Source organism: Zeus faber (assembly GCF_960531495.2).
Source record: "Zeus faber genome assembly, chromosome: 15".
NCBI classification, from domain to species: Eukaryota; Metazoa; Chordata; class Actinopteri; order Zeiformes; family Zeidae; genus Zeus; species Zeus faber.
This window is the reverse complement of record NC_137194.1, coordinates 16,504,288-16,527,004: the sequence shown is the minus strand read 5'-3', so window position 1 is coordinate 16,527,004 and position 22,717 is coordinate 16,504,288. Positions and strand designations below refer to the sequence as shown.

Genomic DNA, 22,717 nt, shown 5'->3' with positions numbered 1-22,717 from the left:
TAGCAGAGCAGGGAGGGCAATGTTTCCTGAGACTTCCAGAGGTAATCCAGCACCGCTTCAGCTCGATTTCCGATGACTATTTCTACAAGTTCACATGACGTACGGGTTTATTAACGTATAACGCCGTGTGACACCGGGGGGGGCTCATAGGAGTGAGCGGCGCTGTTTTTATTGATTGGCCCAAATTCCTGCCACTACATTCAGTGGTGGTACGCAGCATACATGGGTGCGTACGTTGATGTCCGTTCGCCGCCGCCGCCGCTATCCTACTTGTTGCGGGCTAACTCCCGACTGGAGTCGTGGAAAGAAAGGCACGTGAGCGCGTGAGACGAGCGTTTAGGGGCGCGGGGACGGGCTGGGACCCAGCCAGAAGGCTGTTATCAGAAAACAAACCTGCGCCGACTCTGGTGGCTGGTGACACTTTGCTCATGTGATTTTGTTTTTCGTCCTCCTCGGCCCCTGGGATTTGGCAAAATCCTTCCCAGGACACTTTTGTTTCTGCGTAGTTAGGGAGAGACACAGGTGGTGACGCAGTCGTCTCTGGGCTGGACTTCCACCAGTACACGGCCCTCGTTTGTTATTTCTCTGTCACTCTCTCTCGCTGTCTCTGAGAGGAAGGGAGCGGCAGAAGGGCCAAAATGTCATGGCTCGGGATCAGAGACAGAGAACAGAGAAGGGGGTGGGCGGAGGGAGGGAGGGAGGGAGGGGGCGGAGAAAAGAAAAAACAGATGGGGGGGGGGGGGGGGGGGTGTTGTTTACCTTGCTCTTGGGGTGACTCTGCATTGGCAGCTCCCCAATTCGCATGCACTGGACTTCCTAAAGTTGCCGCATCACAGGCCTCTGGCCCCAAGCCGGGTCCTTATGGGTGGGAGTGCACGCCCCGGGGCTGTGGCAGCAAGGCGCCGTTTTATTGCCCATGCAGAAGAACGCAGTCAGAACGCAGCGTGGGATTGGCTGAGGTGTTGTTCTTTGGCCAAAAAGAAAAAGACTTGAAAGGTGCAGGGGAAAGTTCGCAGGGTCGATTGAGTTCCTCAGCACGGCAGCAGACATTTAGCCATTAAGTAGTAAAGTTAAGGGCACTGCACAAACAAACAAAAGGCCATCCCTGAAGGGTTTAGTGCTCTCGAATCAGATTACCGTGTGATGCGTCTAGACAATAATGCGTCGTAGGATAAAGACGGTCATCTAATTGATGCAGGCGTTTCTTTTTTGTGCTTCCTTTGACGCAGTGGGCCGACCCAAGTGCCTTCCTGTTCAGAATGGATCGTCCGCATCGAAAGATCAGCTCGGCTTCGTCTGCGTTTACAAGCCTCTTTGGCCTAGCCCCCCTTACCTGTGCCAATGTGTCTGAGGTGACTAAGCGGAGTGAAGATTACATTTTTCACACAGATGACCCGGGCTTGTCCTGCGCAGCTGGTACCCAGAGGTTTCGGGAAATAAGTTGCCAAATCTGAGATGATGCAAGACCGTCTCCAATGGCCCGCATTGCAGCTGGCGCCTCTACAGACGGCATCTGTCTCTCTGATTGTCCCTCTTATGTATTTTTATCTCTGTGATGTTATATGTAACAAATAGAACCCCCACATTATTACAGATAAAGTGTCTTCACATGTAAAGCATCATGCATATAGACACCTTAAAGGAAAGCCCGTGATTTGCAATGTTATTTCTGTTTGTTAGTCATAGGGGTGGCATACCTACAATGTTACACTATGACTTCATGGACAAATGTCATTTATCACTGGAAGTGCTGATTGCTAAAGGTTGCTAGTGCCAGCTAATTAGTGTTTGTCCTTTTATTATTTTTTTGGGTTATTTGTTTATGTAATGAGTGTCACATTGTCCTGGGTTGTCTGGCCATGCATAATGGATTTTGATAAGACTTTGCAAAAGATGGATGCCTTAAATTGCTTCCTATGTGACTCCTCCAGCTTCCCAGACGAAAAGGGGTCACGGCAAAAGCTGAGTAAGACACAACTTGTTCTCAATAATTGATATAGAGATCTGAGCCTTTCCGGCCAAGGACGGTTGGCCAGCTCCAACCAATATCTACTACCTAGATGCAAGTTGGACATCCTGCTACATGGAATAGTAACTATACAGACTGTCTGATACATCAGAGAAGCTACTTACTCTGGCCTTTATTTCATGCCTTTCAACATAAGCTGCTTAAAATATCATGCATATACAAACAATTAAGTTTTGGTTGCATATTCCCATTAATCCAGTTTATAAACTGTAATTGTATGGGCCTTGAACTACAGTCCCTCTGCCATCCCTCTACTTACTGTTCAGAGACGGAAATAGCATTGATGGGCTTTATAACATACTCATGCAACACACTATTAGTGTCTGGTCAAAGCCAAGTGTAACTGCAGAATTGCATGCTGATCTCAAACTGCACGCCGCCATCGGTCTCTTGATTTAACAATGCTTTGATTTGTATCCAACACAAAGGGCAAATGATGTGCGACTTGCCACCTGGATGGGAGGACCTCAAAAGGATGATAGTCATGCAGTCCTCACTTCCTAGCACCATGTTTGGACAAAGTACCGCTCTGCATTCCTGCAATGACGCACAGCAGAAAAACAAGTATCCAGTTCATCAAGTTTACTTTAGCCCCATTTGTAAGCAATACATACAACTCATATTTTGACACTTTCCACTAGATTTGGAATGTTCAAATCGGCAAAGAAAACAATTCCCTCAGCAGTACTCCCCTTGGAAGCTGGTCTCAGGTGGTGGATTAGAGTTTTGTCACCTCTCTAGCACCATTTGAAATCAGTGTTCTTAGGGTGGGATGTGTAACCCTCTGTCTTAACACACGGCTCGGCGGGCCAGGAACTCCCCAGTCTACCCTGACGTCCAGACCAGTCAAGTTTATGTTCTTAACGTCCTCTCTCCAAGGTTGACTGATTTCTTTTGGTGTTCAGAGTCTTCTTGTGTTTCTAGCACCATTTGAAATCGGTTACAATGAAGGACAGATCTCACCTGGGACGGGAGGATGGACCGTCATTACAGCATGTGGAGAACTGGATGAATTAGCAGACATTTGAAAAGCAATTGATAATGTTTGAAGTGTTCCTCCAAATAAATTAAAGGTTGGTAAGAGGCTTTGTTTCTGTTGTGAATTGTGTAAAAAGTTTCTTTAGGTGAATTCTACTTTTTGGTCTGGAAAATGTACACAATATACATGGAATTTATAGTCAATGACAACTTCTAAAATCACAGTGACAATCAACAATGCGCGCACACACTAGACTAAAGAGGCGTATCTAAGGGTTGCCTAATTTATTGTCTCAGGACAAGAACAAAAGTGCAACAATGGGTGATCAGATTGATAGAAAATAAATCAAATGCCTTTGAGGCAAGACACTATAAATGCTCAATCTTTTCAAAAAGGAAAAATACAATCAACACACTTCCACATAATATTCATCATTCAACTTAAAAGTTATACACGTCACAATCCGACTCTTAAAATTTGTTGCTCACACACAAATTGGCATTCAATTTGGTTGAGGTTAGGAAAACTCATACCCTTGTGCTAAGGCACAATACATGGTATTTACTATCTTACAATCCCTTGACCTCCAAGAGAAGGCTCCTCCAGGTTTTGCTTTAACCTTGTCTCATAATGAACTAGCATCAACTCAGGGTGTCTCATACTAGTTCATAACAAGCCCTGAAAACGAAATGTAGCATCAACTTTTTTTTTTTCTTCCTTTTTAAACAACTCATTCCGAGAAACCAAAATGAAAGGTGCACAATATATTTTGGGAAGCAGTGTAAATTTTAAACCTTCATATTTCAGGATCTCCCACTTCCGAGACATTTAAAACAAACAGTCCTTCCAGGTGATTGCAGCCATCATTGAAGAGAAGAAAAAAAAAAAAACTGCTGAAGTGAGATTTCATTCAATATAGCTAAAGCCTATATTACTTAAAGACAACAAAAAAAAAAGTAATAATTAAGTCGCTGTTAACAAGTATTCATATACTCTTTAGCTGCAACACAGTCCATTTTAGCAGGTATAGGTAGCTCTGCCTGAATTGTAGCCAACCACTCAAGTTTTGGCGATATGTTTGGGCGTGCATGTGTGAAATGGGATTTTTTTTTTTTTTTGGTATATCTATGTATAAAGGATAGATATACACACACCAAAACAATTTGGAGGAAGAGCACATTCAAAACACTTGTCCAGTGGTGTCGCTCTCAGCACCGTGTGGTTAGAGAAAACTAAACAGGTCCATCTTCAGGGAGACCCCACTTTGAACTGGAAAGAAAAGCAGGGCAAAAACTGATTATTTGTAGCGATAATTGCACGCACACGCACACGCACACACAGACACACACACACACACACACACACACAGCAGAAAAGGGAAAAAAGGGTTGGTTCGAGGAAAAACTAAAAACACACCACCTTGTATACCCCCCAAGAATATTCATCAAGCCAATTCCAACAGAGATATTCTGTTGGATCCCTCGTATTCGTAACAAATTAAGGGTTACGGTTAGTTAACGCCTGCTTAGAAGTCTGTCTTCTTACCATTAGCGCTATAACTTGCCCTCTTCGTCATCCCCGTGGCAGAGCAACATACAGTATAACCTTTAAAGATGGGACCTTGCAAACAGAATCTGTGTTCTAAAGTGTGGATAACGTAAGACTCCCAGCCCAAACTATTTATGCAGGGAATAGTTGTGCTAACTGTATCAAACGCGCGGCTGGTAAATGAGGGCCCGGATTCCAGAGTCAAACGGTCTCCCACCCAGTCATCCAAAAAGCCCCATCATCAACTTCTCAGACACAACAACCGTGTTCGTGTCAACGCTCACACAGTACACAGGTTTCACATTGGGATGAACAGACAGTACAAACCAGTAACCTCTATTGTGATACTGGTTTCTACCAGAGACCCATCACGGAGGAATAAAGTATTTCGGAAGTTCAAGAAAATCTACTTTTTTCATTTGACAAGTTCTGCTTTTTTGAGATGCCGATCAATCATTCATGTTTCAATCACTACGTTCTAAATCTGGAATGTTCGGTGAATGCGACTGATCAGATCGGTATTCAAAACATGCTTTATGTTAGCGTTTCAGAATGGTAACACGGGGGGCGGGGGGGGGGGGGGGGTCACGTCGGTTCATCCCTAATATCGTGCAACATTCACAGGGGAAAAAGGGGGTTAAAAGAGGTAAAGCTTTAAATGTGCACAAAACACAAGCGCATGTCTAGTTAATTAACACATCAAAAAAGAAGAAGCCAAGAAGCCTTGAAAGGGTTAAGTATTTTTCTGTTGAATGATCAACAGCTTACCGGCTTCCTCTCCTGAAGAACTTATGGTACAACCCAGCAAAGATGGCGCCGACAATTAATATGACTATTTTGATCAAAAAGAGAAGGGATTGTTTTGTTTTTGTAAAATCCAGTATATATATATATATATATATATATTTATTTATTTTTTGGTTCCTATATAGTTCACATCTTCCACTTCCTCTTCCACTGCTGTTGTCCAATAAGTTAGAATGGTTAAAAAAACAAATGCATGTAATGCTATTAAAAAAAATAAAACCATATACACACAGTATGTTGGGGAAAAAAAGCCATAAAGTGATGTTATGATAATCTCACTATCTATTATTTATCTAAACACACACACACGCACACACACGTACGTATGTATGTATGTATGTATGTATGTATGTATACACACACATATGTATGTATGTATACACACACATATGTATGTATGTATACACACACATATGTATGTATGTATACACACACATATGTATGTATGTATACACACACATATGTATGTATGTATACACACACATATGTATGTATGTATGTATGTATGTATGTATGTATGTATGTATGTATGTATGTATGTATGTATACACACACACACACACACACACACATCTATCTATCAATCTATCTATATCTATATATATATCTATATATACACACACACACACACACACACACATCTATATATCTATCTACACACACACACATATCTATCCACACACACACACACACACACACACACACCCCTATCTATCTATAGATAGATAGATAGATAGATAGATAGATAGATAGATAGATAGATAGATAGATAGATAGATAGATAGATAGATAGATAGATAGATAGATAGATAGATAGATAGATAGATAGATAGATAGATAGATAGATAGATAGATAGATAGATAGATAGATAGATAGATACACACACACACACACACACACACACACACACACACACACACACACACACACACACACACACACACACACACACACACACACACACACACACACACACACACACACACACACACACACACACAAATAAAAAGCAAGACTTCTTACCCAATATAATAAACCACCAAGACTGCCACCATTTATATCCACCATTCCCTGCAAGAGACAATTACAAGATAAATGAGTGAATAAATGAACTCCAAAAAGGTGTATTAAGTTAAACAGCGAGAATGGACGCAATGACTTACTGGGCGGTTCGGTAGGTTGTGGACTCACTGCAATGAACAGGAAACATACAGTAAAAAGACAATCGCACTCTCTTAAGGGGCTTTCAGTTAGGACGCGATGTTTGCTGTGCACGCATGCATGCTGCTTTTGGGACCACTGTCATGACCTTGACAACAGGAATATTGTTCATGGTGTTATTATTTTAAGTTAAGTTGGCCCGAATAAATTAATCATTTATATATAACAATATTATTTATGTCTTCAGATCTTGTTTTAATGACAGGGAATCGTCAAGACCATGTCTTGCAGGTTATATTTATTGGCCATATATCGCCAATCTCCACGACAGGGTTTTCCTTCCAAGGTCCCGATAAACGCGTGAGGAAGGGTTGTAGCACTCGAAGAATTCGGACACCGCTAAAAATCTGTTTCTCGGGCATATTGCACATACTTCCTGTTTGCTTCTCCTCTTGTTTGTATTGGCCCAGCCGGGATTAAGTGACGGCACGCCGTGCTACTCTGCGCAAACAGTGCATGGCGCCGCGATCACCCGCCCAACTTTGATCCTGCGCGGACGACCAATACACACCAACGGAGTTTAGAGTGCAAGCGCGTCCAATGTGAAAGCCCCTTCATTCATCACGTTTAAGTGCCACGGACAAATTTGTTCAGTCATAATAAAAACTGCTTGAATCATGATTGTAATAATTATCATCATCTGTGGCCAAGGTAAGCTTAAGTTACTACAAAAAAAAAAATCAGCAGATATGGTCATTTATATCTTATAAATTGATTTCAAAAGGAAAACGGCTCAATCAACTGATCCCAACACCTTCTAGAGAGCAACAGCTTCCAGCCGTAGTGGAAGTTGAATGCAGATCAAATGTTTTTGTGAATCATGTCAGACGGATGTTTCACTCCCCCACACACTCACTATTCTACTTGACTGATAGTGCGACAGTGCAATGTCAAAAAAAGTTGTACCTGTGACTGGTACTTTCTTGGATGTAGTAGTAGTAGTAGTAGTAGTAGTTGTTGTTGTTGTAGTAGTGGGAATGGTAAACACTACAAAAGTATAAAACTAATTAGTTGACTATTTTTAAGAAGGCCTTTACCTGGCAAAGAATCTCTCACTCTCTAACTTTTTCCTGCAGATGCAATACCTAGACCTTGAAAACTTAATTATGCTTGCCACGTGACAAACATCAAAAATCTGGTGAAATTAAACAACTCAATAGAGAACTTTGTGACTTACGTGCGCATTCTGGAATTTTAGGCGACCATGTGCTGTTCAATTGACAAGTCAGGTCTGGACTCCCCTGCAGCACATATCCAGTTTTGCACTGGTAATGAATAGTAGCCCTGTATCCATACGGGGGGGAACCTCTGCTCATGGAGTTTGGAACCTCAGGGTCCAGGCAAAGAACCTCTGTGGAGCAAAAACAGTTTTGGGCATAAAAAAAAAAATTGACCCGAGTAAAACAGTCTGGCAAAACTCCAATATTTAGAGACAGACTGTGAGAATGAGCCTGAGAAAAGTAAAAATTAAAATTAATTAATTACATTTAAATAAAGGGGGAACAAAAAAAAGACGACATACTTAAACAAGTAGGAGGGTTGGGATAGAATTTTTCGTTCGCTGAACAAGTTATTGTCGATGATCCATTGCGTGTAAAATCCTTCAAGCACTTGTAGGCCACAACATCTCTGAATTTATAAATCTGTTTTTTTGGACTCAGGGGCTCAGCATTCACGACATCAGGGGGTGGGGAACATGTCACAACTGCAAAAGAAAAAAAGGCAGCATATTTTTTAGTCAAATCACACGGACACTGAAGCCGTCTTCCATGAAATATGCCCTTTGATTGTTGGCACACCTTCACACGTAGGTACTCTGTTTTGCCATCCTTTGGCCCCACAAGTCAACACATCATTGCCGACCAAAGTGTACCTGAAACAATGAAGGGACATCAGTTGTAATACAATGAATAATAATAGTAACAAATCGAATAAGATGTCACTCATGCATAAGCCACGACAATATAAAGGTCTTCCCACTGTTTCCCCAAGAGGGGAGTTAATGGCAGCCGTAGCAAACAATAGACTGCACTCCGGCATCACTACAGGCAGGACAGACTATTCAGGACTATGTCCAAATTCCAGTTTGTGTTAATCATTTAACCAACACCTTCGTCCAAAAAAAGTAAAGAAAAAATGTAAAAGACTGATGTAAAGCAATGCCATTGAATCTGTTCATCACTGACCCCTCGTTGCAATGGACCGTAATCGTGTCTCCAAAAGAAGTCTCAGCACTGTCTCCAAAGAATCCATTGAACACTTCATCGGGTGACCCACAATTAAACCCTGAAAGGGAAACACACAAATAGATATTCACTCCAGTTTCTGAATTCAATAGAATAACATTTCTTTATTGTTCCAACAGCTGCAATGAATAAATTCTCTCTCAGTTACCAGAATACTGCAGAAATAATAAATAAATCAATAAATCAATAAACAAATAATAGAAATCCAAGGCTTTACACTAAATACTGTATTGGTGGAAGCTTGTCACAGTTACGAATAGTGCTAAGCGAAAGTGTAGGGTTCCCACTGTCTTCAAGAATTCCCTTTCCAGGACCTTTTTTCCATGACCAGCAGATGTATACATATTAAAGACCCTGTAAATGTAGTTAATTTTTTTTTACTTATTTCTGTTGATTATACATCTTCTCAGGACGTGAGGGTTCATTCTGGCATTACAAAATTCAATTCAAGGACTTTTAAGTTGCTTTTTTAAGCACTGATGTTTTCATTTTCAAGGAGGCAAAACAAATCCATGAGTGATGTTATCTTAATCTCACTGTCTATAATTTATCAAAACACACACACATACATATACACACACACATTATATACATACACATACATATATATGTGTACATACATACATACACACACACACATACACACATGTGTGTGTGTGTATGTATGTATGTATGTATGTATGTATGTATATATATATATGTGTGTGTGTGTGTGTATATATATGTATGTGTATATATGTCTGTGTGTGTGTGTGTGTGTGTGTGTGTGTGTGTGTGTGTATATGTATATATATGTATGTGTATATATACATATACACACACACACAAACATATATATACACACACACACACACACACACACACACACACACACACACACATATATATACATATACACACACACACGTATGTATATATCTGTGTGTATATATATATATATATATATATATATATATATACACACACACACACACGTATGTATATATCTGTGTGTATATATATATATATATATATATATATATATATATATATATACACACACACGTATGTATATATCTGTGTGTATATATATATATATATATATATATATATATATATATATATATATATATATATATATATATATATATATATATATATATATATATATATATACACACACACATACACACATACATACATACACGCACACACATATACATAGATACACACATACACGCACACACATGTGTGTGATTACATACATACATACATACATACATACATACATACATACGTACGTATGTATGCATGTACACACACACACACACACACACACAGACACACAGACACACACACACACACACACACGAATCCCTTGAGCAGTTTAGATGTTTCTGTTGTTTTACCATGATTTCCTTATTTTATCACCAGTTTTTATGTATGAAATGTCAGATAACAATTTGGTTATCAATTGCATGTACTTGTTTAGTGTGACTTGTTTAAGTAGCCCAAAAACGACATGAAACATGGAATTAGTGTATGTGCAAAAGTAAGGGAACCCCCCCAGCTGCATTGGTTAAGTCAAGCAGGTAACAGACTCAGGTGAAACACATTTAAGTGCTAAATGAATCATTTAAGCAGACCAATGAAATGAGACATCCTTGGAAAAGGATTTGGCCTGCACTAATTAAAAGAGAGAGGAAACCAACCAAACCACTGTGGTCCCATACAAATCAACAATGCTGAACGGAAAGGAGATATCCGAGGACATGAAGAAGAGGGTAGTGACAGCCCATCAGTCTGGGGAGGGCTATAAGACCATCTCCAAAAGATTCCAGCTGCGTCCATCCACTGTAAGACAAATCATTCACAAATGGAGGGCCTTCAACATGACAGCAACTCTGCGTAGAAGTGGACGCCCATCAAAACTATCACCCAGAAGAATAATAAATCAGGAAAAGGCCAACCCACACATCACCTCTAGAGAGTTGCAGACCTCTCTGGGAGCATCTGGGACAAATGTGCAACAATCAGATGAAAATTGAATAGCCATGACATTCATGGGAGGGTTGCTAGAAGGAAGCCTCTGCTCTCAAAAAAGAACAAAGCTGCCCGTTTAAACTTTGCCAGAGAGCACTTGGACAAACCAGAGGCCTTCTGGAAAGACGAGTCCAAAATCGAATCATTTGATCACAATCAAAACCACCGTGTTTGGAGAAAACCCAACACTGCATATGAAGAACCTCCTCCCAACAGTGACGCATGGTGGTGGAAATGTGAAGGTCTGGGGCTGGTTTTCTGCTTCTGGACCTGGACGACTCAATATTATCCAAGGAGCCGTGAATTCTCAGGCATATCAACAAATTCTTGACCAGAATCTCCTGCCATCAGTCAGGGAGTTCATTGAAGCTGGGACGAAAATGGATTATGCAACAAGACAATGACCCAAAGCATTCCAGCAAAACTACAAAGGAATGGCTTCAGAGAAAGAGGATTCGTACTCTGGATTGGCCCAGTCAAAGTCCGGACCTTAATCCAACTGTAATCTTGTGGCAAGACCTGAAGAAGTTGGTACATACCAGTTGTCCCTCCCCAAATCCCCATATGCAGATGCGAGAGACGGGTTAGTGGTTACAGAGGACGTTTGGTTGAAGTAATGGCTGCGAAAGGAGGAGCCACAAGCTACTCATAAAAGGGTTCACATACTTTTGCATATGTTAAATTTTCAGTTTTTGTGAAATAAACCACCTTTGTGTCTGTGTCCATTGTGTGGTTCACAAACTTTCAAGCAGCTCTACACACACACACACACACACACACACACACACACACACACACACACACACACCTACACACCTACACACCTACACACCTAAGTGTCTACTTCCAACAATGCTAGATTAAATTTTAAAGTTCCAAACACGATCTCTGAAACTACTTTTGGGGGGATGAAAGAGTTACTCAAGAAAAGTAATTAAGCAGAATTATTTACTGTCGCATGTCAGTGTGATGGGACTCCAGGCGCCAGCGGTGCAGTTGATGACCCGAGACCCCCCTTTGGGCACGTAGCCCAAGGAGCACATGAGGGTGGCGCTAGATCCATCTGTAAACTGATTTTTCATTATATCTGCGTTGCTCAGATTGATGGCGTCTCCTGTCTCGGGTTTGGAGCAGTCTTGAGCTGAGGCAGGGGGAGGACAAGGAGCAGGAACAGTTCAACAGCAGTGGATGACATGTAAACACCGGCGTGTGAGTCTTATCGTCGGCAGAGTCCCAGAGTGTAAACAGCGGCACTCACCTTGAGCAGGGCCGCCTAGCGTGGAAATCACCCAGCCCACGGCAAAGAACAAGATCTTCCCCGACTTCATGGTGCTGCCTTGGAGCGTCTGACTGGAGCTAGGGACGTCAAAAAAAATCAGGAAATGTTAGCTGGCGATTGTCAAAGAGATGACCTAAATTAAAAATGGTATTGTCGTCTTTTTTTGTTCATTTCATGCCACTATCATAGTATCAACTTAACTCAATTTGCCCCAGCACAACTAATGTCAAACCACCCGATTCAAATTCTTTCCATTGGTTTAATATACCACAAAAATTTGGGCGGAAACGTGAAGAGACCCAATCACTTCCGAAAAAGACGACGCTCTGCTCAAAATAACTGACAGTTCGAGCAGGGAACGGCCTCACTTTGCGATGACAAGCACGAACTGGAGACGCGGTACCTCCCTCGATCGGATCCGATCGATCCGAACACTTTTGGCATAAACAACAAAAACGAAGCGACGTATTATTTTTCCATTGTCATTCACTGCAGTAACAACACGACAACACTGAATTCTCATCGGTGACGTTGTTTTTCAAGCGGGGGGGGGGGGGGAAGGCTTAGCTTAGACCTAGCTTGTTTTAGCGTTTCCCTATCCAACTGGCGTAGCCCAGCGAAGGACCGGGGCAAATGTTTGTTGTTGTTGTTGTTGTTGTTTTTTAAACAAATCCGGTTTTTTTCATAGATTCAGAGTTACTTACCTTGCTTGTCGACGGGGGGCGAAATTATTTATTCGTCGTAGCGGGAAAGGTTTTTCCTGCTCAACTCCTGTGACTGTCTATTAAAGGAGCTGCCTGCCGCTGGTCATAGTTTCCGGGTTGGCCAGAGGGGGCGTGGCCTTGAGACGTAGGCCTGCTCACTGCAGTACGTGGATTTTGTATGTACAGTCGTTTTCCTTTCACCGAATTTTCGCTCCTCATTTGCTTTATTACTTTCAAGTGTAATGGTTGGAAGCACATTCGGTACAATGTTTGAGGCCATGTTGTTTAAATGTCCCCATTTCCCTGCATCTTAGTATGTCGTTTTCGGTCAGGAAGAGGCGTTTTTTGGCTTTCCATTGTGAAATCGTGCAGAGCGCTATAAACCGGCGCACCCCTGCTTCCGGGGCATGTTTCAAAAAGGCATGGAACGAACGTGAAATGTGACTCATTGTATTGGTTTGGTCATTGTTTCTGGTTAAACAATGTCATCCACATTCCAATGAGTCAGAATTTGTCCAGACAAGCTGGCAAGACACCCTAGAAACTATTTCCATTACCACTAATATATGTTTTAATGAAAAATATATTTAAATTAGAAAAAAAAACAGAAACAGAAAAGCCAAACAGCAATGTGTGTGTGTGTGTGTGTGTGTGTGTGTGTGTGTGCGTGTGCGTGCGTGTGCGTGTGTGTGCGAATGACTGGAGCAAACATGAAAATGAACGAATCAAAGAAGACGTCTGACGGGCGTAATCGATCCGGCATTTTTTAACATACGTTGTGTTTTCTCTTTGCGTACATGTGTGCCAAGCGCACAACTGCGAGCAAAGCCACAAAGGAAGCCAAACACGGCGATGCATATCCGGCAGCAGGCCTGTCCATGTCCTGAAAGGAAGGAAGAGACAAAGATTTCCATCTGCATCGTTGGGAGAAATGACTATCCAAAAAAGTTAAAAAAAATATATATACAGATATACATATACATACACACACACACATACGCATATACATATTGGAGATGCTCTGACCTAGTTGTCTAGTCATCACAATTTGGCCCTTGTCAAAGTCGCTCAGATCCTTACTCATTTTTCCTGCTTCCAACACATCAACTTCAAGAACCGACTGTTCACTTGCTGCCTAATGTATCCCACCCCTTCCACAATGCAGGGAATCCCCTCCTTGCTGTGAAAGCATCCATAAAGATGGATGGAGTCACCATTACAAGTGGAGAAATGGCACAGGCTCTGCAGTGTCTGCCTGAAGTGTATTTCCTGTTTTGTGTGGAGTACCCCAAACAGATGAAACACACTCGCATTTATAGAATATTATTTGTTCAAACTAGTAAATATTAAGAAAAGAGTATCTATTCTGGTGCTCAAAATGTACAATCAGCTTCCAAAGTGAATTATGGCATTCATGTAAATAGTGATTTTCAAAAAAGTGTTTGCCACGATTAAAAGTCTTAAGTCTACTGTTCTTTTGTTTTTGCTGATTGCATTTAATCCATCTCTCACTACTATTCATGATTCAAGATTGAAGATTAACTTCATTGTCCCACAAAGTGAAAAATTTGGCTTGGGCTCTGCCCATGCTGCAGCCGTAAAAGAAAAACATTCAACATACAAAAAAAACACACAAAGATGTTAGTAAATAAAAAAAGGGAGTGTCGGGGTCGTGGGCCTAGATCGTGACCCAGGGTCCTCTCCCACACACAGTGCTGGACAACTGGAGGATGCTCTGGGAGTATGAGGTCCAGGTGAGACCAGCCCCCCATCTTTATACACTCTGCCCTCATGGTTATGTGACAATGGAAAAAATACAATACTTTGTTTTACATAGTGCCTTTGTTACAGATGTTCAGCCTGCCGGCTTACAATAAGGAAATTAAAATTTAAAAAATAAAAATGTAGACTACAAAATAATAGATCAAAATAAATTACATCAATATATAAATAAATCACATGGATCTTGGGTTATAAATGTGATCTTCAGAACATTGTGCCTGTGATATTATTTCTTGTGGACAGGTCGTGGTGATGGCCTGTCAGGAGTTTGAGGTGGTGAGGGTAAGACACATTCGCCAGTACATCGTACATAGTATCATAGTATAGTATCCAATGCTGTATTTTGCTATTTTTCTTTCTTCAGAAGTACATGTCAACTAGAAATATGAAACATTACATCTAATATGATGTTAGATTTCTCACCAGAGTGAATTCTGCACTCTTTTGCAGAAAGTGTCAATGCTACTGGCCAGAGACACAAGCAGAGCCCTTTGTCTGCGAGCCCTTCACAGTTTACTGTGTAAGTGTATTTATCCAGCAGTATTAACGAAAACAGAAGGCCAAGAAAGTAATTCATATGAACAGTCGTTCGAGCATATGTAGATCAATTAACTGCTTAATGTACATTCCATGCTAAGTTAACTACATTAACACCCAGAGTGTTATGTAGTATGTGTTCTTACAGTACAAATCCAATCATATAGGCTTTATTCCCCTTATAGCAAATAACACTAATCAAGAGGAGACAAAGGAGACTATCTGACAAGAACTTTGAGTGTGACCTATCAGAATGTAAGTCAAATTCGTATCCAGACAAAAAAGAGACAGCAGTCTATGTGTAGTGCACACCCATAGGAAATAAAGCCATTCATGTAGGTGAGCCCTACTGATACCACTGTGACGAACACTAACATTTGTCTTTGTTGTGATCAGGGTGTTTCAGACTCCTTCCGTCCTGCTGATGCTAGAGATACCCTCCCATCAGGACCATGACCAGAAACCCATCTGCACGCGCACACACACACACACACTGTGGAAGAAATTCTTCTGCAATGATCGGTGAGGTTAATCTTCAGACCAGTCTAATCTTATTTCTGAGGGCTTTATACAACAACAGAGGGTGTGGCTTGGCTCAGAGGTCATTTCCATGGACGTCAACCCCAAACAGTAAATTCACAGGAACTTGTAAATGACCTGGCAAACGTTGATTCCAATCTCTTACAATGCACGTCCAGGCTCCCCTGTGGTTATTCTTCATTATTCTTCATCTCCATACAAGGTAAACAGGACCAAATGTGATCTGGTTCTTCCATGTTGGAATTGACATTGGAGAGAGAAAGAACATTTCTCTTCACATAAAGTTGGAGGGTTCCTGGGAAAACAGAGACAGTGTTTTAAAAAAACTCCCCCTCTGGAGGTAGAGGCCTTTGTCCTCATTCAGTATAAATGGTCGTAAGCATTTTTCTCTCACAACACACACACACACACACACACACACACACACACACACACACACACACACACACACACACACACACACACACACACACACACACACACACACACACACAGTCCCCACCAAGTAGCAAAAACAAGTGCACATTTTCATGCAGAGATCATTTATTTGTTCTGAAATTTCAGACCTGCAAAGGAGCACAGCAATACTGATTCTGTCTGCCCTATTCAAGGAGTGCTCCGAGTTCCTTTCCCTCCCTCCCTTAACCCCTCCACCCCCCAGTTAGAGTCGCCTGAACTGGTCCATCTGTAAGACGACCTGACCCCACTTTAAACTGAAAACAAAAGCAGGGGAAAAAGACAAGAGACAACAACAACAACAACAAAAAGAAACAACAAAAAAGGGGAAACCAAGATGCTGTAAGGGTTTAGTATTTTTGTGTTGAAAGATCAACATCTTCCAAGCTTCCTCTATTAAAGAGCTGAAGGTACAACCCCATAATGACAGCCCTAACAATTAAATGGGACTATTTTGATGAAAAGGAGAAGGAACTGTTTTGTCCATTGAATTGTGAATGAATATTGTTTTTTTTATTCCTATATTCCATACACTGTATAGTACACACCTTCCTTTGCTGTTGTGCAATAACAGTAATGAATGGTTCACAAACAAAAATGCACTTATGTAATTAAAAAAAACAAACTATGAAAAAAGACTAAACATGTTGTGAAAAACATGTTTGTTGTGTTTGTGCAAAATAAAAATCATTAGAGAGTAATAGAACACTAACTCACTGGGAAGAGTCCATCATAAAGACATGAATTCATCTGACATCACAGAAAGTGTCAGTCTATGGCAGAGACAAGTTGACAGGGTCTTGGTGTCCAAGGCTCATTGATGCACGTGGGGAGCGAAGGCTAGCCCGTCTGGTCCGTCCCACGGAAGAGCTACTGTCGCACAAATTACTGAATAATTAAAAGCTGGCTATAATTGAAGGGTGTCAGAACACACAGTGCATCACAGCTTGCTGCGTATGGGGCTGTGCAGCCGCAGACTGGTCAGAGTGGCCATGATGTCCCCTGTCCACAGCCAGCGGCTACAATGGGCACGCGAGCGTCAGAACTGGACCATGGAGCGATGGAAGAAGGTGGCCTGGCCTGATGAATCCCGTTTTTTTCTACATTATGTGGACGGCCGGGGTTAGGGTCCGATGGAGCATCAGTGGGATGCGCTGGAACAACAAGTCCGATCCATGGGGGCCCCACCTCGCAACGTACAGGACTTAAAGGATCTGCTGCTAACGTGTTGCTGCCAGATACCACAGGACACCTTCAGAGGTCTTGTGGAGTCCATGCCTCGACAGGTCAGAGCTGTTTTGGCAGCATGAGGGGGAGCTGCATAAAAATAGTGGTTATTAGTGGTGGTTTTAATGTTGTGGCTGAAAAAGTGTACATTTTTATCTCCGTAAAGAGTTTTCTTACCTAATAAAATAAACCACCAAGACTGGGACCATTTATGTCCATCATTTCCTGCAAGAGACAATATCAAAATAAATAAAAGACAGGGAATAAATGAACTCCAAAAAGGAGAATAACGTCAAACAGCCAGAATCAATGCAATGACTTACTGGTGGGATCAGTAGGGTGTGGACGTGCTGCACTGAACAGGAAACATGCAGTAAAAAGTCAATTGCACTCTCTTACTCATCACATTCAAGTGCCAGAGACATATTTGTACAGTCATAATTAAGGGTTTGAATCATGATTGTAAAAGCTATGATCATCTGTGGGCAACGAAAGGCCACGTTTCTATCAATAAAATAAGATAAAAAGCAGATATGGGCATTCATATCCTTTAAAATGATTTCAAATGGAAAATGGTTCAAACAACTGATCCCTATGTCTTTCATCAGAGAGCAACTTCCAGCCGTAGTCGGACTGGCCCTCAGGAGCACAGGGACAAATCCTGGTGGGCCGGTCGCTCTGTGGGCCGCCTAAGCAGCCCATTATACAAAAACAAGAGCAAAAGAGATCAGAGAGTTCTGCATCGTGGGCCCACAGTGGGCTGACAATGCGCCTCTCTCTCACCCCACCCCAAAATCAACGGAAGCCCTCGAACAGGTGGATTCATGGTCAAATCGGTCGGAAAGGCGGCACTGAAAAGGCTAGAGATGTAAAAAAAACTTCAAGCTGATGTTACAACTTGCATGACGATAAGCGATATGTTTGTGAGCACGAGCAGCAGCAGCACTGCCGGAGACGCGCAACAGCCTTTGTTTTTGAAAGTTGCGAGGACATTTTTTCAAAGGTAGCACCAATGCAGTTAAGGCCTGTCGAAAATGCATTCAAGCGTGGGAAATATCAATTTTAGATGTTTATGATTTATTGACCAGCAATACTCTAACACTAGTACAAATATATACAGGCTGGTGTTTGTTTATTTTAAAAATATTTTTTATTGTTTGTAGACCATCACTACCAAGGCCAGGAGTAATGGTCTGTACCTTAGCAGCAGGCCAAAAATGCACAGTACTTAAAGAAGCACTATGTAATCTTTGGTATTTGGGATTTGGGGCCCCCAGTTTCTGAATGCAATTGCACTTTTATGCCACTGTTGTAAAACTTGGTCCAGTGTCCAAACATAATTTATTTTACCGGACAAATTAATGATTTTTTTTCCAACTGGCCCACTCTCTACAATAAACTGGTGTTTACAACCCCCCGTTTTCTGTCCCTGAACACGCCACTTGGGCGCCACTACAGCTTGTTCAAATATAGACATTCATGAAACACTGACTGCCTGAATTTATCATGGTATCCTCACAGTGGTGGCCTGCTGGCGACAAATCTTTCACTTGCTCTCAAAATAGCCCTGTTTTAGTGTTACAGTAGCCGAGAGTATGCATCCATTATGCTTATAAGCGGTGGCATCAAGGGCTGGTCTGTTTGTATATGCGTCGTGGGGGTGGTTGTGTATCCACGGGCATACACACACACACACACACACACACACACACACACACACACACACACACACACACACACACACACACACACACACACATTTACAAAAGCCCTGAATCCATGGGGGGGGGGGCTCTGGTCATGGCGTTTAGAACATCAGGGATCGGGCAAACAAACTCTGTGGACGTAACTAATTGACTCAAGTAAGACAATTGTTACAGCAATGGCAATGCTCCAATATTTACAGACATGACTGTGAGAATGAGCCTGAGAAAAGCTTAAAAAAAAAAAAAAAATTCTAAAAGGCAAAACCAACAAATGTATATGATTTAGATGAAACTGAAACCACGAGGTCCTTGTGACATAACGGTTTTTAGCGACACCTCAACCGTGTTCTTAGCTTCTGCCGATGTTTCTCTTCCAGATAGTTTCTGCCGGGTTGGACATATTTCGGTGTCAGATTTAATTGATATTAGATATTACAGATATTAATAGAGCTGCCAAAAAGTAACGACATCTTCTTTGGAATAATTACATTTTACATTACATTTTGTCATTTAGCAGACGCTTTTATCCAAAGCGACTTACAATTATTCAAACACCGACAGACGCAGCCATCAGGAGCAATGAGGGGTTAAGTGTCTTGCTCAAGGACACTACAGCATGCTAGCAGGAGGAGCCTGGGATCCAACCAGCAACCTTTAGATCACTAGACGACCAGCTCTACCTCCTGAGCTACCGTCCCCGAATAATGGCAGTTTTTGAACAAACCACTCCAAAATATTTCAAATCGTAATATTACTGATATGCATTGGACAAAGTACGAGGGGTTTATCGGAAAAATCTCCAGACATATGGAGCAAATCCTGAATTTTTTTTTGACAGCTGGTCATCAACAATGTCCTAAGACCAGCTGATTGTAATGAATCTCCCATTTTGGCGGTATTTGAACTAAGTGCCAAATAATACTCCATCAGTTACAATACATTTTTGATTCTCATTTCATTCAATATTTTCAGGTATCACAAAATCTGCTATTGTGTGATAATATGGTATGATCCAATATTAGATACTACTCCTCCCACTATGGTATGATCCTTCGCAGTGTACGACCCAATAGGTTCTTTAACATTATGGGTATTTTCCGTCTTTAAATTTTAACACAAACACAGAAATCTGTTCTGAAAACCAGGCTACATAAAATTGTGCATAGTCCAAATGAAAAATGATGGTCTCCTGTATATTACATTACAGTTTGGAAATAAATAAGTGCAAAAGGGAAAAAAGCTGTCCGGAATTGTATTCTTTTTAATTTTATATAGAACAGGGTCAACCAAAACCTCTGAGAATATTTTTGCCATGTGTTTGATTGCAATGTGTTTGCTAATAAACATGGGGATCACAATTCAAATGTACTAGTGCTTACTATTTTTCCCCTTTGAATATATACAATATACTTGGATATATTCAAAGGGGAAAAATAGTAAGGACTAGTACATTTGAATTGTGAATTTGAATATGTGTACACACACACACACACACACACACACACACATATATATATATATATGTGTGTGTGTGTGTGTGTGTGTGTGTGTGTGTGTGTGTGTGTGTATTTTTTACTTTCCTCGGGCCGGATAGTACCTCTATTTCGCCTATATGAAGGCCAATAACTCTGTCAAATGTGGAAGGAATCCTTTTGGGGGTGCTATAGTGCCATCTTCTTAGCCATTTGTCTGTGACTTACACACCGCTATATGTAGGGGAAAAAAGCTTTCCCTGGATTCCTTAAATTTCAATTCTGTGATCCAAGAAGGATGAACATTGGACCATATCAGTAGGGGAAGAAAATAAGCTTTTAACAAAATTTGAAATGGCGGAAAATGTATCCTGAAGCAAATAGGTGGTGGTCTGTGTAATAGACTCGGCGTGACCAAGAATTTGCAAGAATTTTGTATTTGAATTTTGACAATTTGACATTTTTTGTTTTGCGGGCCGTCTATTGATGCCTTTGAAAGATATTTATTTACATACAAGAAACGTTTGAGAAACAATCATTAGTAATGTGGAAATTGCGTTAACTGATGATAGGGCACCCTTCACCCTTCAAATCATTCAACTACTTTGTGATATCACGATGACCTTAATCAATATTTAGACATATCAGGATATCGATACAGCCACCTACATGCTAATGTAAGGCACTACATAGAAACCAAGTTTCATTACATTATTGCATTGTCATACGACCCTTTTGTCCAAAGCCACTTACAATCAGTACATTTGTCACAGTATCAAACCAACTGTATATCACACTCACAGGCAATTCCAACTCTATAACTACAATCAAACTACGATGGAAGACTTGAAGAGATGAATGCGGATATGATCAATTTTGGATTAATAATAGCCAAATAGGTAAGGATAGTATTTATTATTTTTTTTGTAGGGCGATCACCCTGGCGGAGGGTTAATTTGCAATAATAACCGGCTGGCCGGCCATTATCCCTTACATATCACCCTGCCCTAGAATGAACATTAAATATCAATGCTGGACATGTTTTGAACCGGACATTAGAGCCTTGTTTTGTATTCTTACCCAGGCACATGCAGGGGTGGTGGCAGAGGGCCTGAGCAGGCACGGTTTTTTGTTTCTTTTTAAGCATGCTGCTCTCCATGTGCCGGCCTTGGGGGGGGGGGGGTGTCCATGTGCCTTTTATTCTTTTGAGCACCTGCCCCTCTTAACGCCTCTGCATGGGCCTGTTCTTACGTTCATGATTTTGGCATTTATTGTGTCTATCCCAACCGAGTACCCTCCAGTGTCATCCAACTGAAGGGTGGTGATTTGAACCTGCAGGGTGCGGGACCGGTCGCTGGACGAAGATCTGCTAATGTTGGCGGAGTTCATCAGAATCTCACGGGTGGTTCTGGAGTCGCCTCTGCACCAGTACATCTTACTGTACCGGAGGTTGTTTGTGTGGTGGCTGCAGACAAGTGTGAATCCTCCCCAACGCCTGCTTTGATCGGGCTGCTGTCGGGTTAAAGGCGCTAAGGTTCTGGGCAGATGAAGAAAATACCTTCCACTTCTGCCGCTGTAACCCCTGAATTTGTGTGTTCATATCTTTTCGCCTCTCGTCTTATCCCATCTTAGGCCGATATATTTTGGAAAACATCACGATAAATAAGGATAAAATGTATTGAGGATAAAAAAATAATGACACAAAGAACACATTTTAATAAATAATTGTACATTATATGATTAACATAAATTAATAGCCCACTCACCGCTGAATAGGAACAGCATATTGAATATCCTCATCATGATGTGAAAACATCACTCTTAGAAAGCATCTCAGAGAGGTGACTTTATAAGATGCGCAGTGGTAGGCATGGCTTCCTGCTATACCACAAGCTTCCGTTTGGTGATGTGCTTTCAATTTTCCAGCTGAAGACCTCAAAAACCATTTCATACAAAAACCTGACTGTGTGACGCCAAGGTCTTTGTGACATAATGAATGGGTCTTTTTCAAAACATTCGATTTCATTTCTATAAAATAGAGAAATGCATTGCCCCATTTTCAGAACACAATTTTCACTCGTTACAAATTGCACATTAAATTGGAAACAAAGAAGATACGAGGTCAATATAATAATTTGTATCGCAGTAGAACATTAATACA

General features: G+C 41.3%; 1 protein-coding gene across 4 annotated transcripts; it reads right to left on the bottom strand.

Moving 5' to 3' along the window:
- Positions 1-3,277: 3,277 nt before the first annotated feature.
- On the bottom strand, positions 3,278-12,966 carry LOC307241430 (C4b-binding protein alpha chain-like). 4 transcript variants are annotated; one of them, XM_080015518.1, is made up of 12 exons: positions 12,837-12,966; positions 12,112-12,209; positions 11,806-11,994; positions 8,772-8,871; positions 8,385-8,458; positions 8,108-8,290; positions 7,763-7,936; positions 7,492-7,572; positions 6,528-6,554; positions 6,388-6,435; positions 5,325-5,388; positions 3,278-4,277 (listed from the first exon to the last, which is right to left on the bottom strand). In XM_080015518.1, the coding sequence occupies exons 2-12, from the start codon at positions 12,179-12,181 to the stop codon at positions 4,241-4,243; spliced, it is 1,047 nt and encodes a 348-aa protein (XP_079871644.1). In that variant the 5' UTR covers positions 12,182-12,209; positions 12,837-12,966; the 3' UTR covers positions 3,278-4,240. The 4 variants fall into 4 exon arrangements, with proteins under 4 accessions (XP_079871644.1, XP_079871645.1, XP_079871646.1 ...); XM_080015519.1 differs by lacking the exon at positions 5,325-5,388; XM_080015520.1 differs by lacking the exon at positions 7,492-7,572.
- Between the last annotated feature and the right edge of the window lie 9,751 nt (positions 12,967-22,717).

Excerpts from the sequence above, each read along its gene's own strand:
- LOC307241430 (XM_080015518.1), bottom strand. The coding sequence starts at position 12,181 with ATGAAGTCGGGGAAGATCTTGTTCTTTGCCGTGGGCTGGGTGATTTCC. Across the intron at positions 6,555-7,491 it reads CAAGAAAGTACCAGTCACAG|TGAGTCCACAACCTACCGAA; the intron begins GTACAACTTTTT and ends TGTTCATTGCAG. Across the intron at positions 5,389-6,387 it reads TTGGTGGTTTATTATATTGG|TCATATTAATTGTCGGCGCC; the intron begins GTAAGAAGTCTT and ends TGATCAAAATAG.